The sequence below is a fragment of the Megascapheus bottae genome, unplaced genomic scaffold (genome assembly GCF_031878675.1).
Source record: "Megascapheus bottae isolate mThoBot1 unplaced genomic scaffold, mThoBot2.hap1 H_3, whole genome shotgun sequence".
Taxonomy (NCBI): Eukaryota; Metazoa; Chordata; class Mammalia; order Rodentia; family Geomyidae; genus Megascapheus; species Megascapheus bottae.
In genome coordinates, this window is record NW_028327860.1 from 582,787 (window position 1) to 601,502 (window position 18,716).

The 18,716-nt window shown below is 46.8% G+C and overlaps 2 protein-coding genes across 10 annotated transcripts in view; one reads left to right on the forward strand and one right to left on the reverse strand.

Moving 5' to 3' along the window:
- The window catches only part of LOC150038931 (DNA-dependent ATPase/E3 ubiquitin-protein ligase HLTF), a 32,382-nt gene extending 23,185 nt beyond the window's left edge, over positions 1-9,197 (reverse strand). For 2 of the 5 annotated variants that reach the window (XM_090328210.1, XM_090328208.1), the window contains exons 1-7: positions 9,009-9,197; positions 7,699-7,906; positions 6,240-6,406; positions 4,744-4,877; positions 3,350-3,447; positions 2,031-2,105; positions 1,477-1,668 (exon numbers count right to left, since the gene is read on the reverse strand). In XM_090328210.1, the coding sequence (XP_090184336.1) occupies positions 1,477-1,668; positions 2,031-2,105; positions 3,350-3,447; positions 4,744-4,877; positions 6,240-6,406; positions 7,699-7,906; positions 9,009-9,028 (894 nt within the window). In that variant the 5' untranslated portion in view covers positions 9,029-9,197. Of the gene's footprint in view, positions 1-1,476; positions 1,669-2,030; positions 2,106-3,349; positions 3,448-4,743; positions 4,878-6,239; positions 6,407-7,698; positions 7,910-7,995; positions 8,473-9,008 lie in introns of those variants that run through there. The other 3 variants (XM_090328209.1, XM_090328206.1, XM_090328211.1) reach the window with 2 other exon arrangements.
- A 1,781-nt stretch (positions 9,198-10,978) lies between these two features.
- Positions 10,979-18,716, forward strand: part of LOC150038932 (BLOC-2 complex member HPS3-like) — a 36,064-nt gene continuing 28,326 nt past the window's right edge. For 3 of the 5 annotated variants that reach the window (XR_016534589.1, XR_016534588.1, XM_090328215.1), the window contains exon 1: positions 17,074-17,338. Coding sequence is in view for 2 of the 5 variants with exons in the window: in XM_090328215.1 (XP_090184341.1) it covers positions 17,122-17,338 (217 nt within the window). In the remaining 3 variants the exon portion in view is untranslated. Of the gene's footprint in view, positions 11,087-17,073; positions 17,339-18,716 lie in introns of those variants that run through there. The other 2 variants (XM_090328216.1, XM_090328214.1) reach the window with 2 other exon arrangements.

Genomic DNA, 18,716 nt, shown 5'->3' on the forward strand with positions numbered 1-18,716 from the left:
GTGAGTATCTAGAAAATATTTTCCTGACAGTGAGTAAAGTGAGGCTGTCACTTTAGGAAACCACTGAGTATTTAGTGAATGAAAAAATCTGAATTGCCAATACAAAAAAAAAATAGAACTTTGCAAAACTTTTATCAGCATGATGAACATGGGAGCTTCCAAAAGTATAACTGATTTTCTAGTAAAGGCCAGTTTGTGATACTATATGATGATATGATACAGCAACTGCAGACCAGCATAACATAGTGAGCCAATGTTGTCTACGTAGGTGAGCCTGGTTATAAAATCATGCTTAGGTAAAGCATGCATTCAAGGTAGACGATAAACAACTGGATTTTAATGAAAGAGTATAAAAAGCTCACTCATACAATTTGAAGTTCCAAATCAATTAATACTTTTTGGATGTTAGTATAGCATTAAACCTACAAATTATCGAACATTATTAAAATAGTCTTTCCTATAAAAATGGACAAATTTTCTTTATGTACCTCAACCAAAAACAACATAGTCACAACAGATTGAATAAAGAAGCAGTTATGGCATTGCAGTTGTCACCTTTTGGCTGAAAATTTTAAAAAAAATTTTAATGTAAAAGAGTATCAGTGCTCTCAACAAAATTGCTATAGTTTTTGAACAATTTGCCTTTCATTTTAAAATGTTATTTATATTAACCACTTGTGAGTTTCTATCAAGTGTTTATTGATATTTTTAAATAGTTCTTTTAAGGCCTAATACTATAAATGCTAATAAGTATCACTCACAAAAATGAAATCCCTGGGACCAAAAGTACAAAAACCACTGGTCCAATGATTCATAGATAGCTACTAAGTATGTATTATATGATGTATCATTATACCTGTGACAAGACACAATTTTATATACATTGTTTTCATCTGTTTTTGTTTTCAACAGTGTTGGAAATTTAACTCAGGGCCCTGCAATGATGCTCCCCCACTGAGCCACCCTCTACTCTTTTCACTGGTTTAAAGAAAGCTCATAAAGTAGGAGAGTTATCAAGGCCCTGTGCTATCAACAACCATGTGCCTACAGTGCTTTGCCACTCATACAGGCAGCCAAATTCTTTGGGCCTCAGCTTTCTTACCTATAAATTAAGTATATTAATACCACCCTTTATATACTGCTGCTCAAATGGAATTTTTTACAATAAATCATTTGGCACAGTGCTTTGCACACCAAAAATACATAATAAAGCAATTTTTTAAAAAGCTTATAAATAGGCTATCCTGACTTTCAAAAGAAAACCAAGAATGTTTATGCCATTAATATTTCATAATTGTTCTTTAATCAAACAAGAAATTTAATGTTATTTTAAGTAAAAACTACAAAAAAAAACTTCTACCCTGAATGTAAAATCTTGATTCAAAAGTGGCACCCATCTTTCAACTTCAGAATTACTTCCTACAAAAACACTGTCATAAAATAAGACTTCATTAACTTGGAAAAAAAAGTAATTACCAAACCCATATCATCAGCTAAAATCCCTCCATGGACATTCTCTGGTCGGTCCTTCTCAGAAAAATTTGTTATTGTGTTATAGTATAAGTCATTTCGCTGTTCCCAGAATGGTGGGAGATCTTGACTATTTTCCCGTGAGATCATCCAAGAGAGAGCTTGTTTCTGATGTGGAAGCAATGGTGTTTCAACAGCCTACAAATAAAATGCCCAGAGAGGTACAGTCAGCCTTTTCTCCTTTAACATGCAAAGCCTGAGTTGGTCTTACACACAAAAAAGAAAATAAAGAAAATAAAAGGGGCCCGGAGTTTGGCCTAGTGGTAGAGTACTTGCCTAGCATGCATAAAGACCCAGGTTCAATTCCTTGTTACCACAAACATAGAAAAAAACTGGAAGTGGTGCTGTGGCTCAAGTGGTAGAGCTCAATCTTGAGAAAGCCCAAGGGCAGTGCCCAGGCCTTGAGTTCAAGCCCCAGGACTGGCATAAAAATAAAACAAAATAAATAAATTGGCATTTTAAAATCCTCAAGTTTTAAATAGAAAGTATTGTTTCTATACCTCAGCTGGTTCCATCTCATGAGTTTTATCATCTTCTTTTAAATCTTCAAACAATTTGTCAAATTCTGTCTTAAGCTATACAATAAACAGCAATAAGAAATCTCAGTAAGCAAACCAACTAAAGTGATAATTTCACTTATTTCAGATTTTAAATTTAACAAGTCAAATGCAAAAAGGCATGTAAGTTCTTTAAAGTCCAACATTGTTTACTGAAGGTTAAACAGGTGATTTTGTAAATATGAAATGATATAAAAAAAACATAGTGAAAAAAGTTCACAGGAGCTAGTGATGTAGCTGCCTGCGTTGGCTTCAAACTGAGCTCCTCAGATCTCAGTCTCCTGAGTAGCTTGGCCTCATTTCATCTTCTGTAGCCCAATTTTACAGCAACAAACACACTTACTACAATTACTTTTGAACATGAATACACATCAGAAGTCTATCAAACATGGTGGCTTTGGTCTGCCAACCAGACACAACCTCAAGTGCCCTTGGAACAGCACATGGGGAAAATATGATGATGACAATTAGAGCAAAAAGGGTAACTATAGTTGAAAGAGACATCAAACAAGTTTTGCTATTATTGGTCCATATTAATTTGGTTTTTTCTTCTCAAACTGACTACCTAGTAAGATCAACCAGCTATGGATCAAAACGATAGGACTACAATGATCTTGCCTGTACTAAGCACATAACATACTCTCTTGTCACCATCCCCTGAACAGCATGGCAGTACATTAGTAATACAAGAAATTTGGAAAGAGAAGAGTCCAGTATTTGGGAGAATGCCTGTGGGTTATATACAAATACCATGCCATTTTAGATTAACAGACTTAGGAATCCTGGAACCACTCTCTGTGAATATCAAGGGATGACTGTTCTCTTTACCAATGCTTTCTAGATAATGTTTGCAAATGACCACATGTATACTCTAGCTAATATGCCTAGTTTCATTATTATCTCAACAACACATCTGAAGATCATGGATATTAATGCGTACATATTTATCTTATAAACACCACTTTCGACATTTAAAAATCACTTTAGATTACCATACAAAATAAAAGAGGAGCCAGGAACCAGTGACTCGTGCCTATAATCCTAGCTACTCAGGAGATGTGAAGGTCTCAGTTCAAAGCAACCTGGCCAGAAAAACCCATGCAATTCTTCTATAATTAACCACTAAAAAACAAAAAGTAGAGCTGTCGCTCAAGTGATTGAGTGCTAGCAATGAGCAAAAAAGAACCCAAGGACAGCGCCCAGACCCTGAGTTTAAGCCCCAGGACCGACAAAAAAAAAGTAAAAAAAATAAATAGCCAAACCTGTTCAGTTGTCATCTGTACTGCAGCATGAACTGGCATACTATAGCTTGGTCCAGCTCTTCCAGAGTTCCAACCACTTTCCAAACTGAATCCTAAAGCTATAATTTATAAATGGAAATGATAAAGTCACCAAATGAAAGAGAAGGAAATAAGAAAACATAAGCTTCATGCTAATATATTAAAAATTCCCAAAGAGGACTTCCAGTGGTAGAGTACCTGCCAAATACAGGTGAGGCCCTAAGTTCAAATCCCTAGAACCATGAAAAGAAGAAAAAGAAAAAAATAAGTTTAGGCTTGTTCCTTATCACTAAGCTACAATTCTAGGCCTAAAAAAAAATACTTTTAAAGCTACGGCCAGGTATAGTGACTCTTGCCTATATTTCTAACTATTAAGGAGGTGGCGATCAGGAGGTTGGAGTTCTAAACCTAGCTCAGGCAAAAAGTTCAAAAGATACCAACTCAACCAATAAAGAAGCTAGATGGGGCAGGGATGGGAGGAGGGGGTGTAACGTGCTTGTCAGTCCACATATGGGGGAAGTATACATAAGAGAATCCTAGTCAGAGCCTCAGAACTATAAAATAACTGCAAAAAATTTAAATAATAGATCATTCAAAAAATTGTTAAAAATCATTTCACATTATTTGAATAAAATCTTGTCAACAAACAATTCTTTTTCATTTCCTATTGGGAAATTTCTTTACTTTTTAAAATTAAAAAGAACATTCCAATCATGACGTTAGCATTGAAGGAAATTAAAGGAGGCACGTGGGATCTCCTTGAGTTGTTGGTGCACGTATGAGTACATGTGAGTATACTTGCAGCATTCTCATTTCAATCAATGAGAGCTGATGTATGATGAGGACTTACTAAGACTGCAGGTCTAGTGACAACACTGCCCCTGGATTTTGTGTGAGTACTCTGTGATGTTAGCACAATGACAAAACCATAAAATGATGCATTTCTCAAAATCTGACCATTAAATGACTCTACCTGTATTTCAAAAGAAAAACAAAATAAAAGTCAAGAGATTTCCTTAGAAGACTCAAAAGAGTATATAGGCCAGGAGCATGGCCTAGTAATAGAGTGCTTGCCTAGCATGCACAAAGTCCTGGGTTCGATTCCTTGGTACCACATTACACATACACAGAAAAAGCCAGAAATGGTGCTGTGGCTCAAGTGGCAGAGCAGTAGCCTTGAGCAAAAAGTGTCCAAGGATAGTGCCCAGGCCCTGAGTTCAAACCCCAGGACTGGCAAAAAAAAAAAAAAAACAAGAGGTTATAACTTGGAGCTTACAGAACAAGTTAAATTTAGCCAAACTCTAAAGAAAATAAATGTTTCATAATTCTTTCCTCTTACAATGTCAAAATAATATTAAGTTAAACCCTAAACTTACTTTTTGGTGCTGGACCCAATTTAAATCCATGTTTCTTCAACTGATCTAAAACTGCTTTTCTATTTTCTTCCTTTCCCCAAAAAGTCATATGCAAGGGCATTGTAAAAGCATTGTTTGCACCAAAAGGAACTACCCTGTTGTGTAGTTGGGAGAGAAAAATATGAAAAATTAGAAGTTATTTTTTATCCTAATGAACAATCTGTTAAATATTCCAAGTATACTAGTCAAAGGCTACATGGAAATTAAATAAGAAGGGAATAGCTGGGGAAACTCAAAAGATCAAAAAAGGAAAGAAACACAACAGCAACTATCAGAAGGAAACATGTTTCCTACAATGTATAATACCAGATTAAACTGAGAAAATGGGGTAGTTTTAAAATACAAAGAGAACTTCTTTACAAACAAGGCTGTCAAATAAAAAGGAGTACATTTACTAGAGAAAGTGAAGCTCAGAATACAGGAGTAAGTCATTCTGCCAGGAGAGTAAGGACTGATTTGTAAGGACTTGCTACAAATTCACTAAAAATTCCCATCTCCATGTCTAAAAATCATAAACGGAGTAAGACAAAAACCAAGTCAAACACTGCTGGGCATGTATTTATTCTTCAAATCCATCTGGGAGCAGGGTATGGCTATCCCAGACATTAGAACACACAAACATCCCACAGATTAAAATAGAGAACATTAAACACAAATACCTAATTTTTTTTTAAGTAACCAGAAAGTTTTAAGAAATGAAAGGGCAAGCTACTCAAGAGGCTAGAAGCTGAGCATCATGGTTTGAAACCAGCCAGGTAGATAATTTTGAGACACTCAATTAACCAGCAGAAAGCAAGAGTTAGAGTTATAGCATAAGTGGTAGAACATCAATCTTGAGCAAAATAGCCAAGGTAGAGCGCAAGGCCCACAGTACCAGGTCTCCCTAGCCCTGCGTCCCCCACCCTGCATGGTGGAACAGCTAGAAATATATCTACAGGAATCGCTACTTCTACGTTCCAACAAACTAACACTATGTGGAATTGAGATCTTCCTCTTATTGAAAGAAATGTCTTCATGAGTAACTTATATTTAGACAACATTATGTAGGAAACACAAAATGTCTACATTCAGACCATCAAAGTAAAAAGCTCTTCAAACATGGTACAGGTAAAATAAACCTCACCTACCCAGATCCCAGGCTACCAGTTGTTCAACCTCTGATTTAAACAAACACCCCCCAAATCCCAAATGTATGCAAGGAAAAGACCTGAAGAGATGGAGTATACTTCCTAGTATGGAAACCAAAGTCTATTTTTCTTTCTCCATGGCAATAATTTAATAGGAAAAGGAGGGACAGATGTTTGATGACTGGAAAACAGAGGCTGATAAGCAAGCTGAGCATATGTTTAGAGGCACAGTGATAAAAACTGTTACAAGACCATTGTGGGTGTAAAAAACCTTTTGCTCAAGGGTAACTACCAATCACAATTATCAAAACTAAACTATGAGTCCCTTACCCTTCCACTTGTGCTAATTTGTTGTCCATGATAGAGGCCAAAGCAGCTGCAAGATCTTTCTTTAAATGGCCAACCTGATTTCCATTCACATTGTTCACTTTGATCGCATTCTTATCGTACGGGTTATTGGGCTCTCGTTGTAATGCGACCATTTCATTATTATTAACCTAATTAAAATATGAACAAACATTGTTATATTATCAATATAAAGATGATAAAATAATAGCTTTCAGTCTGAGATTTCTGTACTAAAAAGTTATATAACAAAAACCTGGACTTAAACTAAAACTACTTAATATATTTAATGATTTTTCCTCTATGACTTTCCTAATTATATTCACTGAGGAAGTTAACAAATCCTTAATATTTGAAAGTTACAGTTAAATCTAATTATCAGATTCTTACTACCTGAAATTTCCAACAGCCTAAGTTAACCTTTATCAAGCATTTACTGTTCAAAGTACACTGACTGCACAGATGGAGTTTTGAAGACCTAGCAATCATCATTATTCCCATTTCATATACAAAGACACTAAAGTACAGAAAAGTTGAGTAACTTGCCCAAAGTCACAGATCTAATAAGTAGCATAGTTGTGATTTAAACCCAAAGCAGGTTGGTTCTCCAGAATCTAAAAAGGGGGAAGAAGCATTTATAAGTCATGAGGAAAAAATATATCTAGCCTCCAACTTATTTCATGCCATTTCCTAATTAAAAACTGGGGAAGAGTCCAAGGACAGTGCTCAGGCCCCGAGCTCAAGCCCACGACTGGCAAAAAAAAAAAAACAAAAAAAAAAAAAACAAAAAAAAAACTGGGGAAGAGACATTAAAAACAACAGAATCAGAAAAGCCAGGCACTAATGACTCAAGCTTATAATCCTAGGAGGCTGAGATCTGAGGACTGTGATTCAAAGTCTGCCTAGGCAGAAAAGTCTTTCAAGGATTCTTACCTCCACTACACTACCAAAGCAGTCAGAAGTGGAGCTGTGGCTCAAGTAGTAGAGCACCAGCCTTTAGAAAAAGAAGCTCAGGGACAGCATCCAGGCCCTGAATTCAAGCCCCAGGACTGGCATATGCACATACAAGTGCACAAACATACACTTATTATTATACTAATAATAATGAAATAAAACAAAAATCAAAATGTGTGCTCAGGTACAGAAGGGAAAGTCATTTCTACATTTAACACATAGAATCTGTGCACAAATCTGGGGACAAATCTTTGAACTTTCATTTTCTCAGTTGTGTGCTACCTCAGCATTACTGTAAAAATCAAATGATAAAACAGGCAAAAGTGGTCTGTATACCATAAGCATGATAGAAATGTAAAAGATGAGCCAAAGAAGGTAATTCTTCTCTGGCTTCACTTGTAGTAGAATAAATGATGGCACATATTCTTGACTGACAGGTTAATACTATAAATGCATTACCGCTTTATTTAGTATCTACTTTTATACTCACTACTCCTGTGTAATAGCGTAGCCCAACCACATGACCTCTCAGTGTTCCAAATAAAACTGAATCTAGCTCTTCATCACTGGTTAGGAAGTCATCTGGAGGAATAATATCTTGAAATTCAAAACGTGGAAAGAAAGTTGGATATGAGAGGCGTGGAAAATTTCCATGGACTCCATATTGGACAGTCTGCAAGTACTTCCAAACAGGATCCCTGCTTAAAAAAAAAAAAAAAAAAAGCACAGAAAATGTATGGTATTGAACAACTACTTCTCATTTCTCTAAGACCAGCAGTTTCCTCACATTATTCCAGCAAATGAAATCTTCGGTTGAAATCCCAGCAAATGGAGTAACTCTTCTAGCTAAGACTGGAACTGAATGAATGAGACAGGCATCCAGTCGGCACTGCCACTTCTACCACACTTCTGCTCCTATTCTAAAGGAAAAGACGTTGTCCTGTTCACAGATCTCTTCCGCAGGGAAGACCATCTATTTCAGTGGGAAACAATGTGCCAACATTTCAATGACACGTGATCTCCAGAGACTCACAGAAACCACGTTCATAGGTGGTGGTTTTGTTTTTGTTTTTTTACCTGGCATTCATGACCAACAGAAGATGTCTTACTCAGGCTTCCAAAGTATGACATCATGGAACACTGAACGAGGGCGTCAGGCCCGGTACCACGGCCCTGCAGCCGACCCCTTCGTGATCAGGACCGCAGAATGGGCCTAAGCCCCACTCTGGGCGGTGGGCGCCCTCGGGAAGTCTCCCGCTCCGTGTGGTGCGCGAGTGCGCACCCTGGGGCCCTGCACGCTCCCTCTGCGTTTTTTTTCTTTCTGCAGGCTGGCACGGTACCAGCCGAGCCGCGGCTCCGCTTCCGACACCCCGGTGGTCCCCTGGACATCAGCGTCTCCAGGATGGTGCCGCCGCCCGGGCCGGCTTCGATCCGCGGTGCTGGCGGCGAGCTGGGCCTGCGCCGCAGCCGGGCGAGCCGCGGGCGCCGGCCTCTCCCCGGCTCTCCTGGCGAGTCGGTGCCTGCGGACGGCTTCCCGTGCGCCGCCCGGGGCCGGCCCGGGGCGCCCGGCCGCACGGTGGGCGTCCTCTCCGCGGGCGTGCAGGGGCCCGCAGCCCGGCCCCCGCCCCCCCCGGCCCCGACCCCCCCACGGACCGCGGCCGGAGCCGTGTTTTCCTTTCGTTTCCCCGAGGCCGCCCGCGCGCCGCGCAAGGCACGGGGCCGAGCCCGCCCGGGGAGCGCGGATGAACCGCAGCGAAGGTCAGGTTCACGCGGGGACGCCGCCAGGCCCAGCCCCTTCACCTCTTAAACATCCACGACATGGCGCAGAGCCGGGTGACGACAGGCTCGCCGGCAGCCCCGGGTCCTCCCCAGCCGCCTCGGGGAGCCTCTGTCCGGGCCTCGCCGCCCTGAAGCCTCCGACAGGACGGGAACGCCGGGCCGAGGACGGGGACGCGGCGCGGCTCCTCAGACGTCGACGCCGTCTCCTTCTAGCCACAGTCTGAGAGACCAGCGACGCTCTGTGATTGGCACTCGGGGCGTCCAATCGCAAGGAGGATCCTGAAGCGAGGAGCCAATCAGCGTGCTGAAGGCAGTGCAACCCCGCCCCGCTCTGCGATTCAAAGGCGGTGGGAGGGGCCGGGGACTCCGGGGCGGTTCCATCCGGGTTCTTCCCCGCCCCCCGGGCGGCGCGCGGGAAAACCACGCGGCGGGTGAGCGCGCCCGGCGGTGTCCGCGGGCCCGGCGCGCGCGTGCGACGCCCTCTCCGCCCTCCCCGAGGCCTGCCCGGCCCTCACCCGCCGCGGTGCCTGGTGGGGTCTCCCGCGGAATGAGCTCCGCCTTCAGGGGCCCTCGGCGCGGTGGGCCGCCGCCCGGCCTGGCCTCCCGCCGCCCGCCTGGCTTTCGGGCGAAGCCGGGCCGAACGAGGCCCTCCGACCTCGAACGTCCTCCCGAGGCCTTCGCGGTTCTCCTCCCGCAGCTGGCTGGTTTGTTCACGCCTCAGGCCGGCGTGGCTGACCCTGACCTTGAACGAGGCGGCTCCCGCCCCACCCGGTCCTCACCCCCACCCCACCCCAAGGCCAGGGCGCAGGCCCCCCACCCCACCTCCCCACCGCGTCCTCACCCCCACCCCACCCCAAGGCCAGGGCGCAGACCCCCCCCTCTCCCACCTCCCCACCCCGTCCTCACCCCCACCCCACCCCAAGGCCAGGGCGCAGACCCCCCCACCCCCCCCACCCCCACCTCCCCACCCCGTCCTCACCCCCACCCCAAGGCCAGGGCGCAGACCCCCCCACCCCCCCCACCCCCACCTCCCCACCCCGTCCTCACCCCCACCCCAAGGCCAGGGCGCAGACCCCCCCCCACCCCCCCCACCCCCACCTCCCCACCCCGTCCTCACCCCCACCCCAAGGCCAGGGCGCAGACCCCCCCCCACCCCACCTCCCCACCCCGTCCTCACCCCCACCCCACCCCAAGGCCAGGGCGCAGACCCCCCACCCCACCTCCCCACCCCGTCCTCACCCCCACCCCACCCCAAGGCCAGGGCACAGACCCCCCACCCCACCTCCCCACCCCGTCCTCACCCCCACCCCACCCCAAGGCCAGGGTGCAGACCCCCCACCCCACCTCCCCACCCCGTCCTCACCCCCACCCCACCCCAAGGCCAGGGCGCAGACCCCCCCCACCCCCCCACCCCCACCTCCCCACCCCGTCCTCACCCCCACCCCAAGGCCAGGGCGCAGACCCCCCCCCACCCCACCTCCCCACCCCGTCCTCACCCCCACCCCACCCCAAGGCCAGGGCGCAGACCCCCCACCCCACCTCCCCACCCCGTCCTCACCCCCACCCCACCCCAAGGCCAGGGCACAGACCCCCCACCCCACCTCCCCACCCCGTCCTCACCCCCACCCCACCCCAAGGCCAGGGTGCAGACCCCCCACCCCACCTCCCCACCCCGTCCTCACCCCCACCCCACCCCAAGGCCAGGGCGCAGACCCCCCCCACCCCCCCACCCCCACCTCCCCACCCCGTCCTCACCCCCACCCCAAGGCCAGGGCGCAGACCCCCCCCACCCCACCTCCCCACCCCGTCCTCACCCCCACCCCACCCCAAGGCCAGGGCGCAGACCCCCCCACCCCCACCTCCCCACCCCGTCCTCACCCCCACCCCACCCCAAGGCCAGGGTGCAGACCCCCCACCCCACCTCCCCACCCCGTCCTCACCCCCATCCCACCCCAAGGCCAGGGCGCAGACACCCCCCCCCTCCTGTTCCATGCAGGGCCCGCGGGCACCGCGCTGTACCCGGGGAGCCGCCCGAGCCGGGGGTATGGCAGAGCCTAGAGTCAGCCGAGACTGAGGACAGCAGTTGGAAGCCAGCTCAAGTAAGACAGCCATGAGACCCTTTATCTCCCATAACCAGCAAAAAACCCAAAGTGGAGGTGTGGCTCCAGTGGTAGAGGGCTAGCCGTGAGTGGAAGACACTGAGGGACAGCGCCCAGACCCTGGGCTGGAGCCTGAACACCAGCACACTCACACACAAGTTGAGGTGTGGAGATAGTACTGCAGCAGAACATGACAGGAGGCCAACATACTTCAAAGGGGGCTTTGTTCACTCCATCTGCTGGGATGACAGGTGTAGGGGGTGTGTGCGTATGCACGCCTGCCACACATGTGAAGGTGTGAAGCTTGAGATGGATCCCTTGATCCATCTGCCACTGAGTTGCAGTCCTAGCTGCTCCCCCTCAATGATAGAATTGAATGTATTACTTTGTGCCACCAAACAAAAGAATGTTTAACAATATCATAACCGTATTTCAAGTATTTTACTTTCCCACTGGGAAACATGGCAATGCAGATCAACCTTTGAGTGCAGATTCTAAGTACATGCTTGAAACATATGCCAGAAAAATGCGCACATTGATAACGTTTTATGTGTACCATGAATGAAGCCATGTTCTTTCAACTGAAAGATAAAATCCAAATGGGAGATTACAATTCTTTCAACACTTAAGATTTTTGAGTAATGACTGTCCCAAGGCCAAAGAACTTGGCATGTAAAGTAAAATGAGTTGTTTAGGTTAAAACTTTTCTCCCTGTGGTCAAGCATTTTGCATTCCGGAGCCACCACCAGCTGAACTTCAATCCCCTTTCATATTATCATTCTTGGTTGTTTTTGCTTTTTAAAAAACCAAGTGCAATATGTACTTGCGTGGTTAAACTGTTGCCGAAGTTATCATACTAGATAATATTTTCTGAAAAAGGAGCAATTGTAAATGGAAAAGGAGCTGCAGAATAGCAGGGCTGATGGATGAGTAAAGACAATCATTGCCACACAAAGGGTAAAGGAGGCCAGATTCCACTGGAATGTCCACCTTATAGTAGAATTTGGGTCTTAATGTAATGGACAGCCATTGGACTTTGGAAACCAGAACATGATGGTCTGCTCCAGTCTTAGAAGGTTTCATTCTGTCAGCTGTGTGGAGAATGGATTGCGGTGGATAAAAACAGAAACAGTTGATAATTGGAATAAAATATTGTGCCCTGATAGGAGATTATGATGAGGTGACAAAGCTAAGGAAACCAATAGAGTTCACTGGAATATTTGGGTAAGAGTGATAAGGAAGGAGAATCCAAAACTCCGGCATCTACTCACCTCCCAATATGTTTCAGGTTACATACCTGCAACCTTAAGGCAAACTTGAGATGTTGTCACATGCCTGTGTGAGTCAGTGAGCATGAACTCCAAGAATGGTGTATGTTCAACTCCTTGTGGTATGTCCCCTTTTTCCCACTCCAGCCTCATTCCCAATCCACCTTCACTACTGTCTCTAAAAACAAGGGATATTTTCTCTTTTTTTTCATATATTTTTTATTGTAATTAATAGAAGGGTTACATGAAGGGAATATTTTCTTGTATAACTAAAAGGCCCTTATATCACTTAGCAAAGTTAATCATAAAACAATCCTTAATATCTTTTGCTAGCTAATAATGCATACTCAAATTCTCACAATTATTAAACGTTTCTTATACTTTGCAAAGTCAAATTTTGAAAACTTTGGAGGAAAAAATAAAAAGGATCCAAGTGCTTGGAAGCCTAGCTTCAATACAAAACCTCAAGTTTTTGTCAAACACTAAGAAAATCAGAAAGTATGATGCGTTTTGACTTGGTTTTCTTCTTTCATCCAAATGGAGGTTAAAGATCAGAGGGAGAGAATTTTCAGTAGTGACAGCTGAGGATGTTGGTGCAGAAAATGTCTTAGGTAGGGGCCAGGAGTTTGGCCTAGTGGTAGCGTGCTTGCCTAGCATGCACGAAGACCAGGGTTCGATTCCTCGGTACCACATAAATAGAAAAAAAAAAAGCTGGAAATGGTGCTGAGGCTCAAGTGGTAGAGTTCTAGCCTTGAGAAAGTCCAAGGACAGTGCTCAGGCTCAGCTTAAGCCCAGGACTGGCAAAAAAAAAAAAAAAAAGAAAGAAAGAAAAAGAAAATGTCTTCGGTAAAAGCCCGGTGCCATCATGCAGTGGGTCACAAAGGGCTGGGTGACTCAGAGTTTCTGGAGACCACCATGAAGTTGAAGTTTCCTTACATTTAATTAGGCTCTACAGATCCAGGGGCAGAATCCTAGGTAAAAGACAGCTAACAGGGCAGAAGTGATGTAAAATCATTGCTCAGTAAAATTCTTCTTAATAACATAGAGTATCTAGAGCATGGTATCCAGAAATAACAGTAAATATTCTCATTATTATTACTTTTACCCTTATAGAGTTACTGTCTAGTAAGTTCTTTAGCACTTCAAAAGAAATCTGATTGATTAAGGCCTAATTTCAATCAGCAGTTCAATCAGCAGAATAGTAATTTCCAATACCAGAATAACAGTTTCCAGAAGTCAGTCTTTTCCCAGGGGCATGTCCTTGAAGCAGACTAACTTGTTTCAAATCCAGGAGCAAGACAGTCCAGTCTCAACTCCCACCCAGAGAAGTGTGTGATACTGGGGTTCACACAGCACTTTCCCAGGAGATAAGCATTTCCTGTAGGCTTTGACTCACACACCAAGTCCAGAAGTTGCTCCCTGAGGTCTGCCTTCTTTGCCTTCTGCCTAGGGTCCTTGCTCAGATCTTCAGTACCACTCCAAATATAGCTTTACGTTTAATTCTAAATATTTACAAGTAGTTGCTTTGTGTGTGTATGTGTGTGTGTGTGTGTGTGTGTGTGTGTGTATGTATGTGTGTGACTATTGCAAAGGATTAGTGATGATTCCTCTAATTCCTTTGTGGCAAGAAAATTAAAAGACCAAGTTTTCAGCTGTACATGTTCTTTTGACATAATACATATTTTTAAATGCAGGGAACTACAGCACAACTCACCAAAAAACAATTGTAACAATTGTACCCTATAATTGCTATAGTTGAAGTTGAACTTCTCAGGTATTCTGAGATGTTTGTTTGTTTGTTTGTTTGTATATGCATGCATTCACACCAGTACTGGGGCTGGAACTCTGGGCCTGGGTCTGTCCCTTAGCTTTTTGCTCAAGGGTAGTACTCAGCTACTGGAACCATAGCTCTACTTCTGGCTTTTTGACGATGCGTTGGAGATAAGCATTTCAGACTTTCCTGCCCAGCTGGCTTTGAATCACAGTCCTTAGATCTCAGCCTCCTGAGTAGTACCTTCAGAAAGAGTTTAAAACTTGGAAAAGAAAACCAAAGAAAACCATGTTTTTCAAATTTAAGAACAAAGAAAACATTCTAAAGGAACTAGAAGTTCCAAAAGACTCAAGCTCATGGACAGATGAGTTTTTAGTTTTAGTATATTAACATCCTATTGCTTTATCACATATTAATCACTGATAATTTGCACTGTAATTAGCAAATATGTATTAAACAAGCCAATCAAAATGCAAATTTTGTAACACTTTAGTAAATAAATTTTTCATTTTTCAGATGTTTGATAAGGTGCTGGGTTAAAGAGAAGATGAAAATGTCCCTAAGATAGGGGCCAGGAGTTTGGCCTACTGGTTAAAGTGTTTGCCTAGCATGCACGAAGACCAGGGTTCGATTCCTTGGTACCATATACATAGAAAAAAGCCGGAAGTGGTGCTAAGGCTCAAATGGTAGAGCTCTAGCCTTGAGAAAGTCCAAGGACAGTGCTCAGGCCCTGAGCTCAAGCCCAGGACTGGCAAAAAAAAAAAAAATGTCCCTAAGATAAACATTAAAGCATTGATGATGTAGGTTAGAATAAAAAATTCAGATTAATAGGAAATAGTCACTAGTTAGTTGATTAACATAAGTCATGTCATAGTTCATGCCTGTAATCGCCACAGCACTTGAGGGATAAGTATGAGGAACAAGGTTCAAGGCAGGCTAAAGCTAAAGACCCTATTCAAAAAATAACAATTAAAAAAAAAAAACTTGTGGTAGTCTGTCTAGCAAACATAAGGTCTTGAGTTCAAAAATCAAAACAAACCAAAAATTAAAGTAGAAATCTATGAAAAAGATAACCAAAGCAGGCACAGGTGACGCACGCCTGTAATCCTAGCTACTCAAGAGGCTGAGCTCTAAAGATCACAGTTTGAAGCCAGCCCAGGCAGGCAAGTCCATGACACTTTTATCTCCAATAAACTATTCGGAAAAGGCCAGAAGTGGTGCTGTGGCTCAAGTAGTAGAGCACTAGCCTTGAGAACAAAGGCCCAGGAACAGCACCTAAACCCCAGGAGTGATATAAAAAAAAAAAACTCAGACAACTGGGGAGTCATTACAAATTCTAGATGCTTTGCATAAGAGAGCTCAAAAGTCCTAATAATAAAATTACATACATATTTTTCCCTTGCCACTGCAGAAGAGTAACTATCCCCAAATGCCTACAAACAAAATCCTCCTTTCCTAATTCCAGACTAATAGTGTTCCCCCTGATCAGGCAATTTCAGCTAGTGAGTGAAAATAGAAGTCTCACTGAAATCCACAGAAAAAAAAAATACAAAGCAACAAAGAAAAAATACAGTAAGTGGCACCACACGAATAAAAATCAAAATTTTAATTTTTAATAAAGGCCTTTAAGAAAATATTTGAGAGATTAAAAATTATATAAATAGGGTGAAGATAATGTCTTGAGAACAGAAAATGTAACTCATTTACTACTCTGTCCAAGTCCTCTTGGGAAATGTCTCTATTGCAAAGCTCCATTTCAGTCTGTGCATACATGAGGTCATTCCCAAGCCAGGTCACTTTGCCTTTTCCTCCCTGCTGGCCTCCTGGGTGCAGAGAGGTTAGCAGAATTCTGTTCCAGGGACCCTGCCGAGCGCCCCGCCGAGGGCCCTTCCATTCCTTTTCCCAGCCATGTGTCTCCCCAACAGCTTCCCGTGGCAATTTGTTCCTTGGTTCCAAGACATTCTCTGAATTAATTCCTTCTGACGTCCTAGTTTTTTGGTAAGAGAAACAATTCCGTTCCGAACGTCGTGTGGGCACAGCGATTAGCCCCCATTTGTGTTTTCCTGACCCAGGGAGAAGTGGAGGGAAAGAGGATGTCCGTTTCCACGGAGATGCGGGAGGGCCCCCAGAATGTGAAGCCCAGGCCAGGGGGCGGCCGGGTGGTAAGCGTGCTGGCCCGGTGTGCGCGAAGCCCCGGCTCCCGCCGGCCGCGGCCCCGGGCCCCGGGTTATGAGGGCTTTCCTCCTCCGGTGGGGAGGCGGTACTGGGGCTCTGAGCGTGTGTGTGTGTGTGCGCGTGCGCGCGTGTCTTAACCTCCACCTCCGCGCTGCCATTCACAGCTCGCTCTCCGCTCTACACGGGCGGGTTCACCCGGTCACAGGTGCCCTGGAAATCCCGGATCACGTCCAGGCCCTGCTCCGCACCCCCACCCCCCACCCACCGCCCCGGCTCTGACCGCTCCCGCCTGGGACCAGCCGGCGGCCTTAGGGAGCCCTGCGGGGAGACCGGCGCCGCCCCCGGGGCGGCCTGCGTGCCGGGGCGATGGCCCCGCCGCCCCGGCTGAGCCTCCGGTCTCCCGGGCCGGGCCTGGGTCGACTCCCGAGGACGCTGCGGAGGGCCCGGGGCTCCGGCGTGGAGCGGCAGCGGGTCCCCCGCTCCCGGTCGGCGGGCGTAGCCACTGTGTGCGCCGGTCAGCCTCACGGGACTCGGAGCGTGGGGCGTGCGGGAGGCGGGGCGGTGGGCAGGCGGGGCGGCCGGGAGGCGGGGCGGCCGGGAGGCGGGGAGACGGGGCGTGCAGGAGGCGGGGCGGCGGGGAGGCGGGGCGGCCGGCAGGCGGGGCGGCGGGCGCGGCCCCTTTAAGAGGCGGGGCGGCGGGCTGGGCGCGGCTCACGTGACGGCGCGGAAGCCGCGGTCGGGACGCCGGGCGGCGGCGGCGGGCGGCGGGCGGCGCGGGGTCTCGGCGGGCCTGGGCGGGTCTCCTCGCGCCGCCGCCCGCCATGGTGCACCTCTACAACCTGCACCCGTTCGGGTCGCAGCAGGTGGTGCCCTGCACCCTGGAGCCCGAGCGCCTCTGCTGCGGGGCCCCGGACGCGCTCTTCGTGGCGGCGGGCTGCCGGGTGGAGGCGTTCGCGGTGGCGGGCCAGGAGCTGTGCCGGCCCCGCTGCGCCTTCTCCACGCTCGGCTCGGTGCGGCGCCTGGTCTACAGCGAGCCCGGTGAGTGGCGGGCCGGGGCCGGGCCGGGCGGAGCCTCGCGGGCCGCTCGACCCTTCCAGTGGAGGAGGCCGTGCCGAGCCGCGTGCGGTGCCTGAGGGCTCGTGTGTGGAGTGGAGACCGGTCTCACGCGGGGAAGGGCCGTTCCCGTGCCCTCGGCCCCCTTTTCTGGCGCCCGTGCTGGGCTTGGACCTAGGGCCTCCGCTGAGATCTCGCTCAGCTGGCTCTGCTCCTCCCGTGCCCCTTGAGCCAGGGCTCCCCTCCGGCCTTTTGCTGTTTAATTGGGGTAAGAGGCTTGGGGATTAGGCCGGAGTCATTGGTTCTTGGCTAGTTTTCCACTTTTTAGAAAATGATACTTTCCTCCACCCTGCCCTCTTTTAGGCATAGGAATTTTCCCCTTCAAGGTCTTTTACCAGATCGTTAATTCAGCCATTTCAGATTGTGTTCGTGGGAGAAGTGGAACTATGCTGAGAGGGAGAATCTGTGTCGTTTCTGAAGTGGCAGGCGATGCATGAACCCCTTACCTGACTTGGGGAGGGGGGCAGGCCTCGTCTGCACAGGTGCAGCCTTAGCTTCTCTGGAGTGGGACCACCATTGAGGTGGGTTCACTGTTTTGCCAGGATTGCACTGCTGACCAGAGCCTTTCTGGCACAGGAACCACAAGGAGCAGATAACCACCCTGGTGCGAGGCCAGAAGAACAAAGATGGTTTTATAAGCCTGCTGGTTACCCTAAAGTAGTTCAGAAGTCATGTGAGAAGGAAGGCCTACACATCATGGGTCCTGTCCCTCAAGGGTAACCTCTGTGCCCAGTTGAACTTTAACTGTAGGTACAGCTTCTTTTAACCTGTGCATACCCAAACATTTTGTGCAGACTCCTGGCTGTCCTGATAGCCAGAAAACTCATCTTCCATTTCTTAGCATTTCATTTCTGCTCTCTTCCTGCTCATGGGAAGTTAGTGCCCATTGTTTCACAGACACCAAAAAACAGAATTCACATATTTACATTTACTGGAAATGCTGTGCTCTCCTACCCAAGCAGAAAGTCATCGTCAGATTTTTCTCCTTTCATCAGCTGAAAGCTTTTCTTCCGTTGGGGGCATTGGATGAGTAGAAATTTTGAAGGATGGGTTTGAGATGTGAACCTTGTCGATAAGGGAAACTTATTTGAGGCTGTGTGTGTGTGTGTGTGTGTGTGTGTGTGTGTGTGTGCACGCACATGTGTATGTGGACAGGAGGACTGGCTGAGAGCTCCCTGCTGATGAGGTGGGGGAGCAGATGGGTTCACAGCACTGCCAGAACCAGGGTTTCCTGTTAGCTAGTTATGACAGCAACCTAGTAGTCCCCATTAATTTGTCCCTACTGTCTTCCACCATTGAGAAC